The 21,302-nt window shown below is 42.5% G+C and overlaps 2 protein-coding genes across 2 annotated transcripts in view; one reads left to right on the top strand and one right to left on the bottom strand.

The window, feature by feature from the left end:
- The window catches only part of MTBP (MDM2 binding protein), a 34,301-nt gene extending 27,686 nt beyond the window's left edge, over positions 1-6,615 (bottom strand). Inside the window, exons 1-7 of the mRNA XM_053395374.1 lie at positions 6,515-6,615; positions 5,332-5,412; positions 4,704-4,777; positions 4,469-4,620; positions 2,760-2,818; positions 1,761-1,905; positions 1,048-1,162 (exon numbers count right to left, since the gene is read on the bottom strand). Coding sequence (XP_053251349.1) covers positions 1,048-1,162; positions 1,761-1,905; positions 2,760-2,818; positions 4,469-4,620; positions 4,704-4,777; positions 5,332-5,412; positions 6,515-6,584 — 696 coding nt within the window. The 5' untranslated portion in view covers positions 6,585-6,615. The remainder of the gene's footprint in view (positions 1-1,047; positions 1,163-1,760; positions 1,906-2,759; positions 2,819-4,468; positions 4,621-4,703; positions 4,778-5,331; positions 5,413-6,514) is intronic.
- Positions 6,616-6,701: 86 nt separating this feature from the next.
- MRPL13 (mitochondrial ribosomal protein L13) overlaps positions 6,702-21,302 on the top strand; it is a 37,809-nt gene continuing 23,208 nt past the window's right edge. The window contains exons 1-4 of the mRNA XM_053395373.1: positions 6,702-6,804; positions 8,825-8,948; positions 10,676-10,769; positions 12,148-12,208. Coding sequence (XP_053251348.1) covers positions 6,778-6,804; positions 8,825-8,948; positions 10,676-10,769; positions 12,148-12,208 — 306 coding nt within the window. The 5' untranslated portion in view covers positions 6,702-6,777. The remainder of the gene's footprint in view (positions 6,805-8,824; positions 8,949-10,675; positions 10,770-12,147; positions 12,209-21,302) is intronic.

Consider the following 21,302-nt stretch of genomic DNA (forward strand, 5'->3'; position numbering starts at 1 on the left):
TTTATTTCCTTGACATCTGGTGGGAGAGCGTTCCACAGGGCGGGCGCCACTACTGAGAAGGCCCTCTGTCTGGTTCCCTGTAACCTCACTTCTCACAGTGAGGGAACCGCCAGAAGGTCTTTGGCACTGGACCTAATCCTTCTTTAAATGCACAAGTATTATTCCTCACCCCAACTCAAAATCTCCTGCTGTGGTAAGAAGAGAGGAAGGCATGTGCACAAAAGGAAGTGGTAGACCTGCCTCCTATGTGTGCCTCAAGTCTCTTTACTGTTTAGATGCTTTTCTATCGCCTTCACTTCTCTGTCCCTCTGTGTTAGTATCTTCACCATCCAAGGTGGATATACAGTCGTAACTTGGACCCCAAATGCCCTGGAACTTGGACTTTTTGGCTCCCAAACACTACAGTGATTCTTCCAGTGTGCGAATATTCTTTTGGAACCCAAACATCCGATGGGGCTTCTGATTGGCTGCAGGAGCTTCCTGCAGCCAATCAGAAGTCGCCATTTGGTTTTCAAACGTTTTGGAAGCTGAATGGACTTCCGGAACAGATTCCGGCTCACTTTCAAGGTACGACTGTACGTGCAGATTTGGGATCTACACACTGCGCTTGTAGTGACTGATGGTGCTTAAATGAGGTTTCTCTCGCAGAGAACTTGAAGCATGCCATCGTCAGATAGCCCTATCATCTTCCTTTGTCCTATCTGGCACCAGGCTTTGTGGGCTCTGCCAGTAAAGCAATTTGACAACTGGGGTGGGGGGACATTTTCTGGGTTTGCAGCTCATCTGCACGATCAAGGACAACCAGAGTTAGCATGCTTGGGTTGCCATCTCAAATCTGCAAGTTCTGCCCACCCAAACCAGAATACAAGGCTGTTTCAGCCACACACACCTTGATCACTATGCTTAAAGCAACACATTTTTCTCTCTGATTCACTAAATGCAATCAAGAGCTTTGAAGCCTTTCCGTGTATGAACTTAGCATGCATTTTTCATTAGTTTGATACAGGTTGAGTCAACATGCACCCACGGAGGATTTCACACCGATACCTTTCGCTCCCATATCTGAATCTTTCCTCTCCACAAGTCTCTGGAATCAATGCTGTTTTTCAGATTCTCGGGAGCCACAATATCTGCAGAAAGATAGCATGCGATTTTCTGCCAACTGTTGCAGAAAGAAAACATGAGTGAGTTGTGCGTTCTTTACTCAAGTCTTTATATCTTTACAACTTCAATGTTTAAGACAACAGTACAACACCAGGTATCAGCCCAGTACTGCTTTATCTTTTGTAAAAGTATTTTAGTAGTTGTGGGCATTATCTATATGCCTTCATTTAACCAAAGTCACTCATTGATCTTATAATTCAAATTCAGTGGTCTCACAAGTCTCCCTTAGCATTCAGATATCTAGCTCAAGACTTCCTAACCCTCTAGGAAATCAAAAGACAGCTTGATGGGCATAACAAGTTCACTTTGACACCTGAAAACACGATTCATTATTGTCAGAAAAACTGCAAACCCAGTATACAATTTAAACATAAATCAGGGCAGAGAAGAAATCTACCAGAAATATACAATGCAAAGCTTTAGTCAACGTTTTGGAGGTGTGCTGCTCTTGTTTCCTCTTTAAGTGCAAACTTACATTTTGTTTATAAGGGCGCCTGCCAAAATATTACAATTTATGAACTGAGACTTTAAAATATTTTTACATAAAGTGACACAAACACTAAAATTAGTTCTCTCGTTTAAATGGCACTACTCACATTTTGCTTTCACTTGCTACAATAGTTATTTTTGCTCCATGCCATTCTCGTAGGTGTTTCAAGGCACCAATGGCAGGTAAGCAATCTTTTAATCTAGGGGCATCTCTTTCTGAAGAATGCAATATGACATCAACCATTGTTCTTCCTGTAGAAGCAATTTCAATAGATAAAACACACATGTGTAGCAAAACCCCTCACTATTAAGCACAAGATAGGGTAAAGCCGTTTTATCCCCCAAAAGCTATTATCAAGCAGTTTGTCAAAATTTATAGGCTTGTTTGCAGCATTTCTCAAACATCTAGTTGTAGAACACTCAAATTCAGCAAGATGTTTTAAGAGACGCAACCTAACTTAGACATCACACCTTCACTGCGATTCTCAATCTTCTACAGATAACCCCAGAAAAAGCTGCATTTAAGCTTCTTGCTATCTTTGCAGTTCCAATTTTCCTTCCACTGTATATCAATCTTCTTACTTCATGACCCCCCTTTCATTCCTCTAACACAGATCTGTAAATATGCCCTGGAAGGCACAGATAACTCAGTGATATAAAAATGGCTAAATAAATACTGTTCAGCTGTGTCTGCAGCAAGCACCATCATCTTCCAAGTCCATTTGCAAGTCTATCACAGTAGCCACAGATAAAGTGTTGACTTATTTCCATTATGATTCCTGATCACTTTTGTTTTTTAAAAAACTAAATTTTGGCATACTGTATTTCTTCTACCAGATTGCTTTGTTGCGGAAACCTGTTGCCATTTTACTCCCAGACTATGAAAATACATAAGCAGAAGCACAACACCAGCTGGTGACAGTATCAAACTTTTCAGTAATGCAAAACTACTTGCCAAATACAAGAGGATTATATACAGGAGAGACAACATGCATGTTTACCACCATACCAAAAAAAAAAAAAATGGAATAGATCTGTTATACCCCAAATGCATTTTTTAAAAAGATATTTCAGGGGGAAAGATTTGATTATTAAAAAAAGATTACCAGGAGCAGGAAGTTTATCTGCTAACAGATGTATACTCTCTGCAGACTCTTCATAGAGACTGAAACACAAACATTGAAAATAAATAAGCTATCATCTTTCAAGAATGAAATGCTTTAAAATATTCCAAGCATTATGCAATCCACATATTTGAATTGCAAAGTATCAACATGTTTTCAGTGTGTGAAACAGGCGAGTAGACTCGCTTCTTATTTGATGTCTGGTACCAATGGAATGATGTCTAGTACCAATGGAAGTGAGAGCTGGACCATAAAGAAGGCTGATCGCCGAAGAATTGATGCTTTTGAATTATGGTGCTGGAGGAGACTCTTGAGAGTCCCATGGGTTAGGGAGCCCATAAAGATCCTATGAAAACATCCACACAAGGATGATTTAAATCAGGGGTCAGCAAACTTTTTCAGCAGGGGGCCGGTCCACTGTCCCTCAGACCCTGTGGAAGGCCGGACTATATTTTGAAGGGAAAAAATATGGACAAATTCCTATGCCTCACAAATAACCCAGAGATGCATTTTAAATAAAAGCACACATTCTACTCACGTAAAAACACCAGGAAGGCCCCACAAATAACCCAGAGATGCATTTTAAATAAAAGGACACATTCTACTCATGTAAAAACACGCTGATTCCTGCACCGTCTGTGGGCTGGATTTAGAAGGCAATTGGGCCGGATGCGGCCCCAGAGCCTTCGTTTGCCTACCCATAATTTAAATTTTATGTTTTAAAAAAACTATTCACTGGTTATTAGAGCAGTCAGATGCCAAGTCAAACTCTAAAAATGTCCCTCTAACAAGTCATTTACTAACACTGTTTTGCTACTTATAACACAATCCTATGTACGTTTATTCAGAACAAACCTAACTGAGTTCAACTGGGTTTATTCATAAGTATGTACGTTTAGAATTTCAGGCTAAAGAGATGAAGCAACTTCTGTTTGACATGTTTCAGTGACAAACACACTGGCTCCCCCTTGTGTTGCGATTTAGAGTCTTCTTGTAAAATTAACAACACCTGCCATGCACCATTTATATCTGAAATAAATAATGTTTTAACATTCAACTAGTTAAAACCCCTCCAAGAAACTGCCAGGCTTACAAGGCCAAGACCTATTCAAAACTGCTGTTGTATGCAGCCTCGTAACAGCCTAACATTGTCATGCTTTCATTACAGCCACTTTCACACCCCATGAATGCATTTCACGTGTTCTGACAACTGAAGAATCTAGCCAAGTTCTCAAAAAGTATGCCCTCTTTATAATTGCTTCCGTATCAAAACTGCATTGTAAAACTGGCGTGCCTGTATTGTCGCACTGCTTATGCTTCCTGCAAATTATCTTGAGGGACTCATTTGGTTGAAAATAAAGTTATAAAACACACACAGGCCTTCTGACCTCAGCCTGGCTATTTCACCGTTCTCACTCAGCTAACAGCATCCTAAGACAAGCTATCTTGCCCTCGTTCTTCCCTGGTATGTATCCCAGCTTCATTTTTGTACAGTGGCAATAAAACTACTTCCCCTCACCTTTGCATTGCCTCCTGCCTAGGATGCTGTGCTCCACTGCAGACTCTCCAGGTGAATTATGTGCAACCCTACTAAAGTCAATGATTCCCATGGTTTTCTGGTTTGCAGTCTAGGTTTTCTGGTTCTTAAACTGTACAATTTGGGTGTATTATCAAATACTGAATCATCTTACTCAATCAGGGATAGGGATTCCCGGCTATTACTGTCGTCATCCTCAAAACTTTGAAAATCGCCAAGGCACGCTTTGATATTTCTTTGAATAGAGATTTTGCTTTCATCCGCCTCCAGGTCAAAATTGATGTCCTCCCAGTCACAACTGCAAAACTATCCAATCAAAAGGAAATTCCGTAAGGGTCGGCCAAGTTATATTAACGTTGTAGATAATGATGCAACTTGCACTAACTCACCTGAGAAAACCCACATATTGACTGAATTGCAAAATACCATCCTTTCACACCTGGAGTCCCAACAAGTGAACATGCTAAAGAAAGGAAGGAATAGAAAGAAAGAAAGAAAGAAAGAAAGAAAGAAAGAAAGAGTATTAGTAGCTTGTATCCAAACCCTATTTCCTTCTTCAGATATGTTTAATGGACTGCAAAGGCTGACTCATGAACTGCAAGATGTTATGTCAAAAAATATATACTAAATAACAAAATGCAAAATATTACTGTAAACAATTGTCTTTTTGTTACATTATTAATTATCCTCTTTTTTCTCCCCATCACCCCGGCTCTTGCATGAAAAAGGTTTGCGAGTTGCTGCTGTTTTTCCTTGTTTTCTAGTGGCCATATACAGTTAACTAAACCTGTGAGGCCCTCAATAAATGACTGCTGTGACTTTATAAATTACAGTAACTGGCATCTCAAGCACAGACCTGAAAACATTTAAAACTTATAGAGATTTTTCTGTTTTCAACAGTGGCAAGTCAGACGCTTCTGGGAGGTTCACAAGCAACCAAGGTTGGACCTACCCATCCTCTGCGAGTCCCCAATGTCTGAAAACATGGCATATGCTAATATTTGCTGTTTCACTTACCTGGGAAATCTTCAACTTTTGTGTTTAGTGAGGTACTGCAGTTTGTTTCTAATAAGTTATAAATACTTTCAGCAGTCAAACCTGCAAAATATGAATTTTAGTTTATGTGCAAGAAGCATCACAGGAACACAAGAATCCACATTCTATCCTTATTAAGCATTCCTTAAATTTACAGTAGCATGCATGCCAAAATATCTCTAGTATATAGCTATGAACCAGGATGACAATAAGCAAATGAGGTTCACATGCATATACATAAATGAAATCTGCAATAAACATGACATTCACACGCATACACGTGAATGAAATTTGCAATAAACCAAGAAGGTCCACATGCATACACATGAATTAAACCAGCAATAAACACACGAGGTTCACACATAAATGTGAATGATACTGCAACAAGCGAACGAGGTTCATATGCCAACATGGAGGTCGACAATAAGCAAAGGAGGTTCATATGCGTACACGTTTATTAAATCTGCAATAAACACATGAAGTTTACACACATATATGTGAATGAAACTTGCAATTAACCAATAAGGTTCACATGCATACACATGAATTAAACCAGCAATAAGCAAATGAGATTCACACTGTACACCTGAATTGAACCAGCAATAAACAATAGGTTCACACTGTACACGTGCATTAAACGTGCAAAAAACACACAAAGTTCACACACATGCACATGAATTATACTGCAATAAGCAAATGAGGTTCACATGCCAACATGGGAGGGCGACAATAAGCAAACGAGGTCCACATGTGTACACGTGAATGAAACCTGCAAGAAACACACAACATTCACATGTGTACACGTGAATGAAACCTGCAAGAAACACACGACATTCACATGTTTACACGTGAATTAAACCTGCAAGAAACACGTGACATTCACACATGTATCAAACCTGCAATAAACACACGACATTCACATGCATACACGTGAATTAAACCAGTAATAAACACACGGCATTCACACGTGTACACGTGAATTAAACCTGCAATAAACACACGACATTCACATGCATACACGTGAATTAAACCTGTGATTACACACACGGCGTTCACACGCGTACATGTGAATGAAACCCGCAAGAAAGACGCAACATTCACACGCGCACACGTGAACGAAACCTGGCATAAGCCAGCGAGGTTCACGCGGGAAGAAAGCGCCCACCTGGGCGGCCTTCGGCTCCGGCCTCCCCTCGCCGGCCTCGCCAGCTCACGAAGAGGAGGTGGCGGTCCATCAGGGCCCCGTCGCCGGGCGCCCGCTTCCCGCCTCCGCCTCTCCCTCGGCGGCGCTCCCGCCTCGCCGCCGGCGCCGCTTCCGCTTCCCGAGGAGGAGCTACGGGCCTCGGCCGCCGCACGCCGCCCTCCTTCCGCTGGCGGCCGGCAAGAGAGGCCCCTTGGACGGCGAGGCCTCAGCCTCCGGGAGCCGCCATGGCCAGCTTCACCAAGGCCGCGCAGGTACCAGGAGGGAGCCCCGGCCTCCCCCTCGGAAAGGCACCACGCAGGGCTGCTGGAGTCCGGGGCCGGGCCGGGCTGGCTGCGCGCCTTAATCCGGAGTGAATCCGCATTCTTTAAGGGGGGGGGTTGCCCTTAATGTATTGCAAAAGGTCTGGAGGGACTCGGCGCGCTGCAAGTTGTCTTCCGTTTTAAATCGGGCAGCTGGAGGGGGGGCGTAAAGGGATCTGTAACCGTTGCTGAAATGTGTTGATGTTGTAGTTAAGAATAAACTCATATGGTTAATATTATTGCTATTAACTGAATTGTTATACTGTACCACCCTTCTTCCTGAGATGACAAGGTTAATAATTCCAGTTACAGATAGGTAGCCGTGTTGGTCTGCCATAGTCAAAACAAAAAATTTTTTCCTTCCAGTAGCACCTTAAAGACCAACTAAGTTAGTTCTTGGTATGAGCTTTCGTGTGCATGCACACTTCTTCAGATACACTGAAACAGAAGTTGCCAGATCCTTCTATATAGTGAGAAGGTGGGGAGGGGTATTACTCAGAAGGGTGGTTGGTCTTTAAGGTGCTACTGGAAGGGAAAAATTTTTTTGTTTTGACTATGGCAGACCAACACGGCTACCTATCTGTAACTGAAACAAGACTGAGTTCTGAAGAAGTGTGCATGCACACGAAAGCTCATACCAAGAACTAACTTAGTTGGTCTTTAAGGTGCTACTGGAAGGAAAAGGTTAATAATGATAATGATGATGATGATGCTTAGAGCAGAATAGGTGATGCAAAATATATCCCATAGTGGAACGCAAGGTTTTTATTTGGTACCAGATATGTCAGATAATCCATGAACGTTACCAAATAAACTCATATATATTTAGTGGGAACGTGTGATTGCGCGGTTGTATAAATCACACGCCCAAGCTCTTTAGGTAAAACCACGTTATGCCTCCAGCATTGAGGTCGGGGTGCCATATAACAGTGCCTCCCCATTTCCTTCTGGGTGTAAAAATGCAATGCTTATTGGTTTCCTTCTCTTTTCCGGAAGAGTAGGCTTTCGGGGGCACCTCCTTGCGTAGACTCCCCAGAAAAGTGACCAGGAAAGGACAAGGGACTTGTTCCTTCTCTTGCCTGTTTCAACCAAGATGGTTATGTGCTGCCCTCCACTCTCAGAGGCAGTATGCTGGGGAGTCACAAGTTGGGTCCTGCTTGCCGACTTCTGGTAGGCTGGGCGCTGTTGACCCTCCAGATTTTTTTGCTGGACTAAAACTACCATGACCATTGACTATGCTGGCTAGGCTGTTGAATGCTGCGGGATCAGCGAAAATCTGGAGAGCCACCGCTTTAAAGGGAAATTGCCTCTGAGTCTTGTTACGCACATTTGCATGTGACAAGTGGTGTGTGACCCCCCTCCGGCTTAACCCATTAATTGAGGGTTATGTTAGGAACTCTAATTATGGCATATACCATATGCATTAATGTGCTACAGAACTTCATTTTTATTATAATGTTGTTCTTTACAATTGATTTTTTTCTGAATGTCAGCTTCTGAATGACTTTTTAAAATATGGCTTCAGCCTGATGCATGCTTACTTTGAACTGATTCCCACTGACTATAAGCGGACTTACTCCCAAGTAGGTGCGTGCAGCCTATGCAGAGTTAGGTCACTTAAGCCTATTATTTTCAGTTATGTTGGTGCACCTATACTGCATTGGATTGAGGTAAAAATAAACCTGGAGAAATTATGGTATGGATGCTACTGTTGCTTTTCAACTACATGTTGGAATCTCTCATTGTTGACCATCTTCTGTGTCCCAGGGCAGCAAAAATGTCTCTTTAGGCACGTTGGTGTTTCATTTCATTTTAATGCAACCAGTCCTAATAGACAAACCACAGTTCTTAATGTCACATAGATCAAGGAACGTGCGCTGGGGATGGCTCACTGAGATGAGCACATATATTTTTGTTTACTAGGAATAATAATATTTCTATATGCTAACCACGATCCAATATTCCTTTAAAGCAATGGGCCACGTTTGCTCGAGCCTGGTATCTTATAGATGCGAAGATGCAACCGCCAGGAAAAATTGCAGCCATCACTGCCATCAGACTTCAGGGGAAGCATAAGCCTGTGTACCATGCACTAAGTGAGTTCTGCTCGGGATTCAAATGTTTGCTATATCGGCACTGATTTGTTTTTATTGTTTAAAGCAGGGGTCAACAATCTTTTTAGGCCAATGAACACATTTTCAGGCTGGAGGAATTGTGGGCACCACAAAAACTGTAACCTGTTCTGTTGGGTACAATAGAATTCTTTCAAGCCTAATTTCAGAGGGAGGGCAAAGAGTGAAATCTGAGGGCATCAGAGGGGGTCTCTGTGACCAGAGAGTGATCCCATGGGCATCACATTGACAGTTTAAAGCTGGAGTGGAATGAACTGAGTTTTGCATTACCCTTTTGTTGTTGTTGAACTGGAGTCCTCTCAGTTAGCAGTCTGCATGTAAATTTTCAAATTAAGTACATTGCATGACATCTCCTTACTATTAAAGGTAAAGGGACCCCTGACCATTAGGTCCAGTCATGGCCAACTCTGGGATTGCGGCGCTCATCTCGCTTTACTGGCCGAGGGAGCCGGCATACAGCTTCTGGGTCATGTGGCCAGCATGACTAAGCCGCTTCTGGCAAACCAGAGCAGCGCACAGAAATGCTGTTTACCTTCCCGCCAGAGAAACGCCATTTACCTTCCCGCCATTTATCAACTTGCACTTTGATGTGCTTTTGAACTGCTAGTTTGGCAGGAGCAGGAACCGAGCAACGGGAGCTCACCCTGTCATGGGGATTCGAACCGCTGACCGGCAAGTCCTAGGCTCTGTGGTTTAACCCACAATGCCACCCGCATCCCCTCCTTACTATTAAGGCATAATTAATCTGTGTTGAATGATCCCAGGTATGCCTTCTTTCTTAAATACTTTCCTGAATCTTATGAAGGCCCATCTAATTCAGCATGCTTTGCAAGAATCCCAGCCACTTATCCGTGAAATACACCCATTTTGATGTAGGAAAACCAGTTGCTTATGAGCAGAATATATTTTGTATGTAGTAGATCTGAGAATAGATGCAGAGCAAATGCAGAATTACTCTCATGTTCTCTTCTCCTTAAAAAAAAGTTGAAATGCTGCTACTGAAACCTAAACCAAATGCACACTTCACAAATTGAGTAGCTTGCTGACTGCACATTGCACACCCCTCTGTAGCTAATCAGGGCATGACTTATGAGCTTTGCCAGTACAGTGGTACCTCCGTTTACGAACTTAATTCGTTCCAGAGGTCCGTTCTTAAGCCAAAAGCGTTCTTAAACCGAGGCGCACTTTCCCTAATGAGGCCTCCCGCTGCCGGTGCCTTTCCACCATTCGGCTTCCGGGTCAAAGTTTGATAGCCGGAACACCTACTTCTGGTTTTGCAGAGTGAGTGTGTTGCCCGAATCGTTCATTAACAGGACTGTTCTTAGATCGAGGTACCACTGTAATGGATGCCATGAAAACTAATGCTTTTGATGCATGTTTCCTCAACATTGCACAGGATCATAAATAGTTCCTTGATATGGGTTCAGTTCACACATAATGCTAAGCCAAATCATGTTTAGCATGAGCACACAAGTTTGCAGGCTCCTGAAGAGGAGGTAATCACTACTGTGCTCCTCCTCAGGTCCTGTTGCTGCTGCTGCACTGCTGTGAACTAAGCTATGGTTTGACTTAGTGTCTTGCCCTTGTTTACAGTTTATGGTTTGTCTGGAGGAAATTGTGCTATACACCTGGAGTAGTTTGGTTGCTGATGATCCTGTTAACTGAAAACCTTTTTCTTTCTTTTTTTTTAGGTGACCTTGGAGATCATGTTGTCATAATAAACACAAGGCACATTGCTTTTTCCGGGAACAAATGGGAGCAGAAGGTGTATTCATCACATAGTGGGTAAGCTTTCAACATCTTAAGGATTAAAAACATGGAACAAATCAGTACTGTTGGTAAAATACGGATATACTGTAAATGGCTTTGAAAGTTGTTACTAGTAGAAAGTCAGAAAAGGGAAGCTTTGTATTTTTAGCATAAGATATGCTAATATTTATAGGGACGTGGGTGGCGCTGTGGGTTAAACCACAGAGCCTAGGACTTGCCGATCAGAAGGTCGCCGGTTCGAATCCCCACGACGGGGTGAGCTCCCGTTGCTCGGTCCCTGCTCCTGCCAACCTAGAAGTTCGAAAGCATGGAGTGGAAGTAGATAAATAGGTACAGCTCCGGCGGGAAGATAAACAGCGTTTCCATGCGCTGCTCTGGTTCACCGGAAGCGGCTTAGTCATGCTGGCCACATGACCCGGAAGCTGTACGCTGGCTCCCTCGGCCAATAAAGCAAGATGAGCGCCGCAACCCCAGAGTCGGCCACGACTGGACCTAATGGTCAGGGGTCCCTTTACCTTTACCTTATGCTAATATGTATTGGAAATCCTTGTGCAACTCCCATAGTAAAGGGTGGGTTTTTTTTTAGCAAATATCCCAGTGACAGGGTGGTCTACATTTTTGCTCACTACAGCAAATGTGCTGCCATCCTTTAGCAATCATTCTAAGTCTGAGCCTTCCTTCTAACCTTGGAGTTGCAGAAGGGGATGGAGGCAATTGCCTCTCCAGTTCCAAAGCGCAGAAGCAGGCAAGGGGATGTTTGGCTGCTGCATTGCTGAGGCACACAGGGCCAATCCAGCAAACCCCGCCATCCTTTCCAGCTCCAAGCTTGGAGCTCTCATAACATAACATACAAATTATTAATATTATTCTTATCTGCCCTTCACTAGCAAGTCCCAGGACAGGATACAGCCATTTAAATTTCAATATGGAAAACAAAATTTAAAAATTCCTTCCAGTAGCACCTTAGAGACCAACTAAGTTTGTTATTGGTATGAGCTTTCGTGTGCACTGAAGAAGTGTGCATGCACATCAAAGCTCATACCAATAACAAACTTAGTTGGTCTCTAAGGTGCTACTGGAAGGATTTTTTTAAATTTTCTTTCGACTACGGCAGACCAACACGGCTACCTACCCGCAACTAGAAATATGGAAAACAGTTAACACAAATCAGTCACGTGAATATGGTTGGTTCCGAAAATATCAATGAAACGACGAGATGATATGAATCAACATCAATAAAATACTTATAAAACCATAAACAATGCATTTCACTAGCGAGCGAACTTACATTAAGCATATGCATGTTTTTATTTGCAAGATGGCAATCTTTGCTATCGATCTCTTATTTAGATACGCTTCTGAATTTTCTGGATTCTTTCGTTTTGTATTCTAGATACCCTGGTGGCTTCAAACAGGTGACAGCAGCTCAGCTTCATCTAAGGGACCCAACTGCAGTAAGTGAGCACCCCTTCTATCGTCCTGCCTCTCTAAATGACTTCTCTATGCAATGTTCTGCCTTCATTTCAAGTGGGCCATATTGCAGGCAGAGTGCCACAGTGGCATGTGCTCTCATCTCGGCGATAAAGGTAAAGGGACCCCTGACCATTAGGTCCAGTCATGGCCGACTCTGGGGTCGTGGCGCACATCTCACTTTATTGGCCGAGGGAGCCGCCGTACAGCTTCCGGGTCATGTGGCCACCATGACTAAGCCGCTTCTGGCGAACCAGAGCAGCACACGGAAACGGCGTTTACCTTCCCGCCGGAGTGGTACCTATTTATCTACTTGCACTTTGACGTGCTTTCGAACTGCTAGGTTGGTAGGAGCAGGGACAGAGCAACGGGAGCTCACCCTGTCGTGGGGATTCGAACCGCTGACCTTCTGATCGGCAAGCCCTAGGCTCTGTGGTTTAACCCACAGCCCCACCCGCATCCCTTGCAACTCTACAATTCTATGATTCTATATTGCTTTCTGTTACAAATGACCTCAAAGCAGCTCACATGTTACAAGTTAAAACATCAATACTTTGACGTGCTTTCGAACTGCTAGGTTGGCAGGAGTAGGGACCGAGCAACGGGAGCTCACCCCGTCGCGGGGATTCGAACCTCCAACCTTCTGATTGGCAAGTCCTAGGCTCTGTGGTTTAACCCACAGCACCTCATTTGCCTCCCACATGAAGCAGTGGCCAGGTCCTAGCATTGAGAGCCTTCCCATGCAATCATTAAAAGACTGTCACATCTTTGCAGTTGAAGGGGCTTGCTGCATGAGATTAGAATGATAAAACTGTGGTGTCTCTATTGGACATAATAGTTGGTGGGTAACCATGATCAGCTCTCCTTTTTTGCATGGATGGGGAGTGCCATTATGAGGCTAGATTATATGGGACTGAGGGAGTGGTTAATTACATTGCAGGCACTATACAGCAAGTGCCCACAATGCGATGCAATTCAAAACGCCATGTGTTTATTTCGTTTCTGAAGCTGCGGCTGCCCCATGCATTCCACCAACGTCAGTTTTCCGGTCCTCATTTTACAGCTCTCAGTCTTTACGCCAAACTTTTTAACTTTCTGTTCTCTCCCATGTGGCTATTCTCAATGTTTCTGTGCCGCCAAAGCTCATTTCCATGCCTTCTGCCATGCTGTTCCCTGTGGTTGAACAGCTTCTATATCTCTTGTTAAACTGCCTTCCCTCCTCTCGTTATTCAGATTCTGTGGCGTTAGCCAAAGTATTTTGAAGAGAAATTTCATAGTCATTTTAATAAATAATTTTTTTAAAAAAAACCTTTAAACCAGCTTTTTAAATCCTTGATATTTATCACACTTGTTAAGGGCCATGTTCTGTCCATATTTTGGGGGTACTTTGTGTATTGAGTCTGAGTGATTTGTGTAGGGTTTACTCCTGAACCTTCCCCCCCCATGGATATTCTGCAAGACAGTAGATGTTTAGGATCAGAATTTTTCTTCTAGATGAGCTAACTGTTAGTTAACATACTTTTCCGTCTATAAGATGCCCCCTATTTTGGGGGACTCAAAATTCAGAAAATGGGGGGACATTACACAGGGTTGTTTAACTTTTTTTGGGGGGGGTTGCCATAAATTGCTCACCTGCACGCATCACAAAATCCGCCTCCCGTCTGTCCCCTCGCCGGCAGAAGCTGCTGATCGCCCGCCCAATTGCTGCAGTGTCAGCCAGTCAACACCACCCATCGATGCAGCAACCAATCACATGCACAATAGCCGTTAACAGATGCAGCAGCAACCAATCAAACGTCCACCCTATTCACTACCCATGTATAAAAAGGTAAAGGGACCCCTGACCATTAGGTCCAGTCGTGACCGACTCTGGGGTTGCGATGCTCATCTCGCTTTATTGGCCGAGGGAGCCGGCGTACAGCTTCCGGGTCATGTGGCCAGCATGACTAAGCCGCTTCTGGCGAACCAGAGCAGTGCACGGAAACGCCTTTTACCTTCCTGCCAGAGCCGTACCTATTTATCTACTTGCACTTGATGTGCTTTCGAACTTCTAGGTTGGCAGGAGCAGGGACTGAGCAACAGGACCGCCGACCTGATCAGCAAGTCCTAGGCTCTATGGTTTAACCCACAGCGCCACCCGCGTCCCATGTATAAGACGACCCCAATTTTTTAGCATGATTTTTCAAGAAAAAAATATAGTCTTATACATGGAAATGTACGGTAAGTCACGTAGCAGCAGCAGTAGTAGTAATAATAATAATGATGCAGTTTAAAATAAAAGTTTTCAGAAACCGACTTGGTGCTTACAGATGAATGATAGATTCTTTGACTAAATCAGCCTTTTGTGACAAATAGGTTTTCAGTTTTATTTTTTGCGTCAGTTGCACATGTTGGCCAGTGAACACTTGAGGGCAGCAGAACTTAACATGCCTCAAAGTTAGACACGCAAAAATTGTGCTGCTGCCATTTGCTCTGGATTACGTGCTGGCAGTGCAGTTGTGAAAACTCACCTTAGATCATGTCAGGACCCAGGCAATGTAATAGACCAGGGATGTCCAACTCCCAACAGACTGCGATCCGCTCCCAGATAAAAAAATCTAGCAGTGATCTACTCATTGGGGGGGCGACCTAAGATGTTGACTTTTTTTAGGGGAAACAGCAAATACTTCTGCCTATTGGTGGGGGCGGAGCACCGTCTTTCGTTCTTGAAATCGTGCGCAAATACAGGAAAGAGTATTCTTTTCCCGCAGAGGAAAATGACCCCGCGATCGACTAATATCAACTAGGGGTTGACCTGTCAATTGCGGTCGACCGGTTGGACATCCCTGTGATAGACTATCCCAGTTAATAACTTTTCAGCAGAGACTTGCCTAACAGAGGAACAAGTGGAGAAAAACCTTGTTCCAAAAAATCATTAAAAGGTCTGCTTTTAATATCGAATGGGCTCTGGTTTTGTCTTCCTCTGTCCCAATATTCAGAGCTGAGTACAGTGGTACCTCAGGTTAATTTGTTCTAGAGGTCCGTTATTAACCTGAAACTGTACTTAACCTGAAGCACCACTTTAGCTAATGGGGGCTCCTGCTGCTGCCGTGCCACCAGAGCATGATTTCTGTTCTCATCCTGAAGCAAAGTTCTTAACCCGAGGTAATATTTCTGGGTTAGCGGAGTCTGTAATCTGAAGCATATGTAACCCAAGGTACCACTGTACATTGATTAGCAGAGCGTTTTGGAGAAAGAGAGCTCAGGGCAAATAGAAAGGAAGAGCGAGATCAGCTGGGGGACTAGTAAACGAAAATGAAGCAGGGAGATGGATGTGAAAGGGGCTTTGGAGAAAAGGACATTGGGTGGTGGGGCACACTGCATACTGCAGTTGCCTAAAAGTGCGGAATGTAGCATCAGTTTTGAAAGTAAAATTTGGAATAAATTGTGTAAGGATCAGAGCTGTAATCAGCTGTGTTGTTTAAGAAGTTTGTTTTGTCTCGGAAAGAGCTCCATTCATTTGGGAATGAATGTGCACTTATTTCATTTGTTCTCCCATAAAAATTGCTTATCTTCATGTATTTGGAAGAAGGTATTGTGGGGGAAAGATGCAAACTTCTATTCCACCATGCGATAATTGCAATTCCCTTCTTGAAAAAAACACTGCTGCACAACTCTACTTTAGAATTCAAATTGTTTTGTAGAAGAAATCCAGAAATAAGGCAGTTGGAACTAAGGTCTATCAAATTTGGCATGCAAGTCCATTTAGCTTAAAACTGTATAGTTTTTACAAGTGGAAAAGTAGGCTAAACCTCTATAATGTGTCTCCCCCCCCCTGCAATTCTATGTATTTCAGAGAAACTGTGCCTATATTATACTCCTTGCTATATACATTTTTTTCTTTTAATTTCTCTTCTCTAAGATAAATCTCTTCTGCTTATGTAAGACAACCTCTCTGCCTAAATGTGCACCCATTTTGTTATTCTTTCACTATAGCTCTTCTGGGAAGATGAGGTTTCCCAGTCTGAGACTAACCTTTAACTACAAAACCAATGACTCAGAAGGGCAGTAGCATAGTGGAAGTCTACACTTTGCACACAGAAAGACTCCAGTTCCATCTCTGGCATTTCTAGGTAGGGCTGGAAAAGACTGGCAGTGATTCTCAAAGGTTTCGATCAATGAAGATACTGTACTGAGCTAGATAGACTAGGGGGTCCAGTTTGATATAAGGCACCTTCCTTTTCATTCCTTGCACTTCATTTTACCGTATTTCTTCGTGTATAACACGACCCCATGTCATAGCTGTCAAGAGTCCCTTATTTGGCAGGACAGTCCCTTATCCCAGCGCCATGTCCCGCTGCTGTCCCTTATTGATGATGTCCCTTAAATAAGCTACTGAAGGTAATGGGGCCCTTTCTATGTCCAGCTGTCCTTTGTCAACAACAAATTGTTGCTGTTTTTGTTGTTGTTGAATATATGCTATATGGTAATTTATGGACCTAATAGGTATCTAAAGCCATTTGCATGCAACAAAATATGTATTTTATCAAAGTAATTGTTGATCCCTTGTTTTGGCTGCTGATCCCTTATTTTCGAGGCTGCTGGTCCCTTATTTTCAAATCTGTAAGTTGACAGCTATGCCCCATGTATAAGACCCCTCTTTTTGGGAGCCCTCAACAGTTGTTGAGCTTCTTTTATAAGTTCGCTGAGCTGTTGAGCAGCTTTTCGATGATCCCCCGCTCTGGCTGATGGAACTGGTGCCGTAATACACTGCATACTGGCACAAACCAAATACTCTTCCTAAGCCGGGAAGAGCAGGTAAGCAGCCTCCTCTCCGACATTTCCCTGCTACCGCCACAGCATTGGCCCTCACTTACTTAGCATATTAACCCGTCTATAAGACGACCCTCAATTTATCACAAAAAAAATCAGAAGAAAAGGTCGTCTTCTGTATACATGGAAAAATACGGTATTTAGGGCTGATACAGGCAGCTTTTTGGTTCTAATGCTTCCATTAATCAATTAGCAAACCAGCTCTCACCAGCATATTTAAAAGAAGAATGGCACTTTATCCAAAGACTTCCATCAATAACTGGGTTTTATTTTCACCTTTTTTTGCTGATACCATACACTATCTCTCTTAACAGATCACTTTTCCAGTGGTTTTTTGTGTGCTGGAATCAGCATTATTCAATTTTTGAACCAGATTTTTCTTCTTGAATTTGCTTCATTATACCCATGTCTTCTCAAATAATAATGAGTTGGCCAGATTTTCTTGGAAAGTTTAGTTACTTCTTCCAGATCTCTGCCTTTCCAACTATTCTATGGGTGTATTTATATATACACATTTTTAAATTATATATATATTATATATTTTCTTCACAGCTGTCTGTTTGGCAGTTTTATTAGTTCCTTACTAGAGAACTTGTCCAAACTTTTTAGGAACTGCTTAATGTTAGCATTTTGCTTTTTTCCCCCTGTTGAGTTTTATATTATATTTTAGAAGAGGGATAAGCAACTAGCAGCCCAAGGACTCGACGTCCTGTCAAGGGGGATCCCCATCTGATAGTCCCTGATTTCAAGGAGTTGGACTTCCTCACCCCATAATGCTTCTCAGCTGCTAATTCCTGTGTACAGGCCAAGACACATATAAATAGAAATGCAAAACTGAAGAACCACAGAACTACTTTTTTGAAGAATGTCAACCAAATGAAATCAAGAGTTGGTTGACTCAGCTAGTGTCCGCTTTCTCCTGACAATGCCCCACACCATAATTTGGAGGCCTGAGAAAGGGTTCTGCCCCTCGCTCCCTTTGCATGTGGTTTACTCTCTACCATGATGTCTGAATTCAGAAATTACGTTTAGTGCTAGTCTTCCAAACCTGGGTCAGTGACAAACTATGCAGGTATGGTGACGAACTCTGCATGGGTTGAGAAAGGGCTGCATACGCCCACATCTCATTTGTGAGTTAAATTCATTTGTGACTTAAATCTTTCTCTGCTTTGGTTAATGCATCTAACTCCTGTTCACAAGTTGTGTCACGATCTAGCAGAGAGGACGTTCTACTTAAAGAGGTGGCTAAAGAACATGATAACAAGAATTAAATAAAGATGAAATAGATGTTGCCTTATGAACTGATGTTGCTATTCTGATGTTATTGGGACTGACAGTGAGTCCTGAGGATATAAGCAACTGAAAAGTCTCTCTTTCCACGTTCTCCTCCTGCTATAAGTGGGAGTTCATAAATCTCTGGTGGTGGTTTTTCTGTGTTTTATTGATGGGAGTATATTTAGTAGCTGCATTATAGTTTTCATTTTTCTTGCAAGCCAACCTGGGAACAGACTGGTGATGAGTGAGGGGTATGCATTTCTAAAATAAATACGACCCTCCAGTCCAAACCATGTCATCAAGAGGGCCCAACTGCATGTTACGTGAGAAAACTCTGCGATTGAATCTCCTAGCTTATTTGAGGGTGGCTCAGCTTGGATCAGGAGACTGGAATGAACCCATGTCCCTAGAGCGGCTATAAACTGTAGAGGGGGAAACATGAAGGCAGAATACAGGGGTGCAATTTGAGTAGTATTGGGGATCGTTGCAGTACAGGGCGAGGATTGAATCTCTTTCCCCCCGATTCAAGGTAGCGCCCCAGGAGCCTGATTTGAACAAAAGAAAAATACCTTGAATCTCCTTTAATTTAGCCAAGGTGGGTTTTTTAAGCCAACTGTAATATGAGGTGCAATTGTGTAAAACCACTCTGCCGGCGTATGTGGAAATCTATAGAGCTCTCTCCGTTGTATTTGAAAGAGGAGCACGTGACGACTTGAAGCTTGGAAGTGAACGTTTCTGGCTTTTGACTTGTGGCTTTTATGTTCCTTCCAGATTGCATTGCTCTTACTGGCTTTGTAAACTGTCTATTGAAAACCAACATTTATGGCGTCTTTTGTGGCTTTTGTTCAGGATTTAATGCACACACACACAAAAAGCACCTGAAAAATATAGTAGTTTCTACTGTAAACAAATCCTAGACGTTAAACCATTGAAACTGCCCTGACGAGAAAGCAATTCCAGATGCAAAACGACACAGCAGTTCTTATTATAATGCACTCCAAGAGTTCTTAACTCCAAATCTGAAGGCAGGTTTATGTAAAAAAAATTAAAATAAAAGTAGACGTTTTAAAACAAAATGGGCAAAATATTTTTCAGTGTGTTTTGCACACGGGCTGAAGGATCTCAAGGACCTCAATTCTGGGGTGTTCATTAGAAAAGCTGGGGAACTAAACCATGTTCAGAGTGGGAACACCAGCAATTAATATAGGTTTCTTATGGTTCTCATATGCACTTGCTTGGGAGTAAGTAAGCTTTACTGGAAACAGTAATTTTTGAGTAAAAAGGAAGAGGATTGTGTTGCTCAAGAGATCTGACAAGTATAATAGAACTTGCACTCGTCATGAGTTTTTCTGCATATCTGGTTATTGGGAATTGAAGTTTAACATTCATATGCACTGCAAAAAAAAAAAAATGAAGCAAAGGATCCTCTCTCCCTCCAGAGTTTTCCAATTACTTTTGTTGACCGTATTCCAGAATTGTTTAGTGACTATTAACTGCAGAGGAAGTTACTTTAGATTAGTTCCTATATTAAATACCTTAGACAGGATATTAAATTACACATATATGAGCATTGTGCAATAACTAATGTCTGTTCTGATTTTCACAATTCCGATTATTTGTTGGTTATTTTTTCATCACTTTATTTCGCACTTTTCAACGTAAGCTGCAGACACACATCTTGATCCTGTAAGCTGATCTTAAATTGCTGATTGCATTTTTAAAAAAAGTACACCCTTTGACAGATTGGCACGGTAGAGCCACAGTTCTAGAATTAGAAGTCCTCTATTTTGAGGTTTGCTTTTATATAACAGTTTCCATTTGGGTAAAGTCTGTACAGCTTTCCAGTTTTTATGCAAAGGAGCATATCGGCATATTCAGATCTTTAGGGTCAAGTTTTTAAGGTGTGATGTTTTACTGTGGTTTTATGATTCGCTGGAAGTCTCCCAGAGCTGGCACAACCCAGTCAGATGCAGTGTTCGAAATTAGCCAGGCGCCAGGCACATTTTGCACCTGGCTTTTGACCACTTGCAACCAAGTGAAGATGCCTGGGTGCCAGAATGGGCCTGACATTTCCACCATCTGGAGATGCATGCCTGGGAATCATTGAATCTGGACTAATACCTCATCCTGTAGAATTCTATCAGTTAGATTTTATCTGCACAACTGGAATGAATTTCTGGAACCAAAATGCTATTTTTCTGTGCAGGAGCTGTCGCTATTAAGAAAAAGAGGTCAGAGTAGGCCAGTATATATGTGGATTGTCCCTGGATCAAGTGACTTTCCTTCTTTAAGTTCTCAAAGTTCTCAACCTAGCTCAAGGTTGTCATCTGAACTGGCCAGATGTTTAACGGAGACTCAATCGCCGTCAGCCCATCATTTGAAAAATATGACTTTAGAGCCATCTTGCCCCCAAATGGCAACTAGACATTCCATTTAGAGCCTATAACCTTGGTTTAAGGAGTCATTTGGCCCCTAGCTTATATATCAGAGTCTCTTAACACTGGTCAGATGGTTGGCATGTTGTTGTTGTTAGCACTCAGCTGTTGTTCCTTTGTATAGACGAATATTGGCCCATAGATCTTATTCACCTTTGCTATTAATGGGCCTGTTCATCTTGAGCAAATCGCTAAGCAAATAATTTTTATAGGCTTCAATGCCCGCAGTTAAAGACAAAGCTACACAGTACCTTAAAACTGGGAGATGTGTCCTGCATTCCCCACCTGTCGCTGCCCTTCTTTAATATCAAGTTAAATTTGTTTTGTGTCCTATTTATTATTATTATTATTATTTATTCATTTGACATCCCACCCTTCCTCCCCCAAAATAACTTGAACTATATATGTTCAACCCATATAATGATAATAGGAGACAAGGTGAGATGAACTAGACATTACTGTGTTTTGTGTGATTTGTGGTGCTGTCTAAGGCTGCAGTCCTAACCTCACTAAGAGGGAAAAAGCACAATTGAGTTCAATGGGAGCTACTTCAGAA

Source organism: Podarcis raffonei, chromosome 7, assembly GCF_027172205.1.
Source record: "Podarcis raffonei isolate rPodRaf1 chromosome 7, rPodRaf1.pri, whole genome shotgun sequence".
NCBI classification, from domain to species: Eukaryota; Metazoa; Chordata; class Lepidosauria; order Squamata; family Lacertidae; genus Podarcis; species Podarcis raffonei.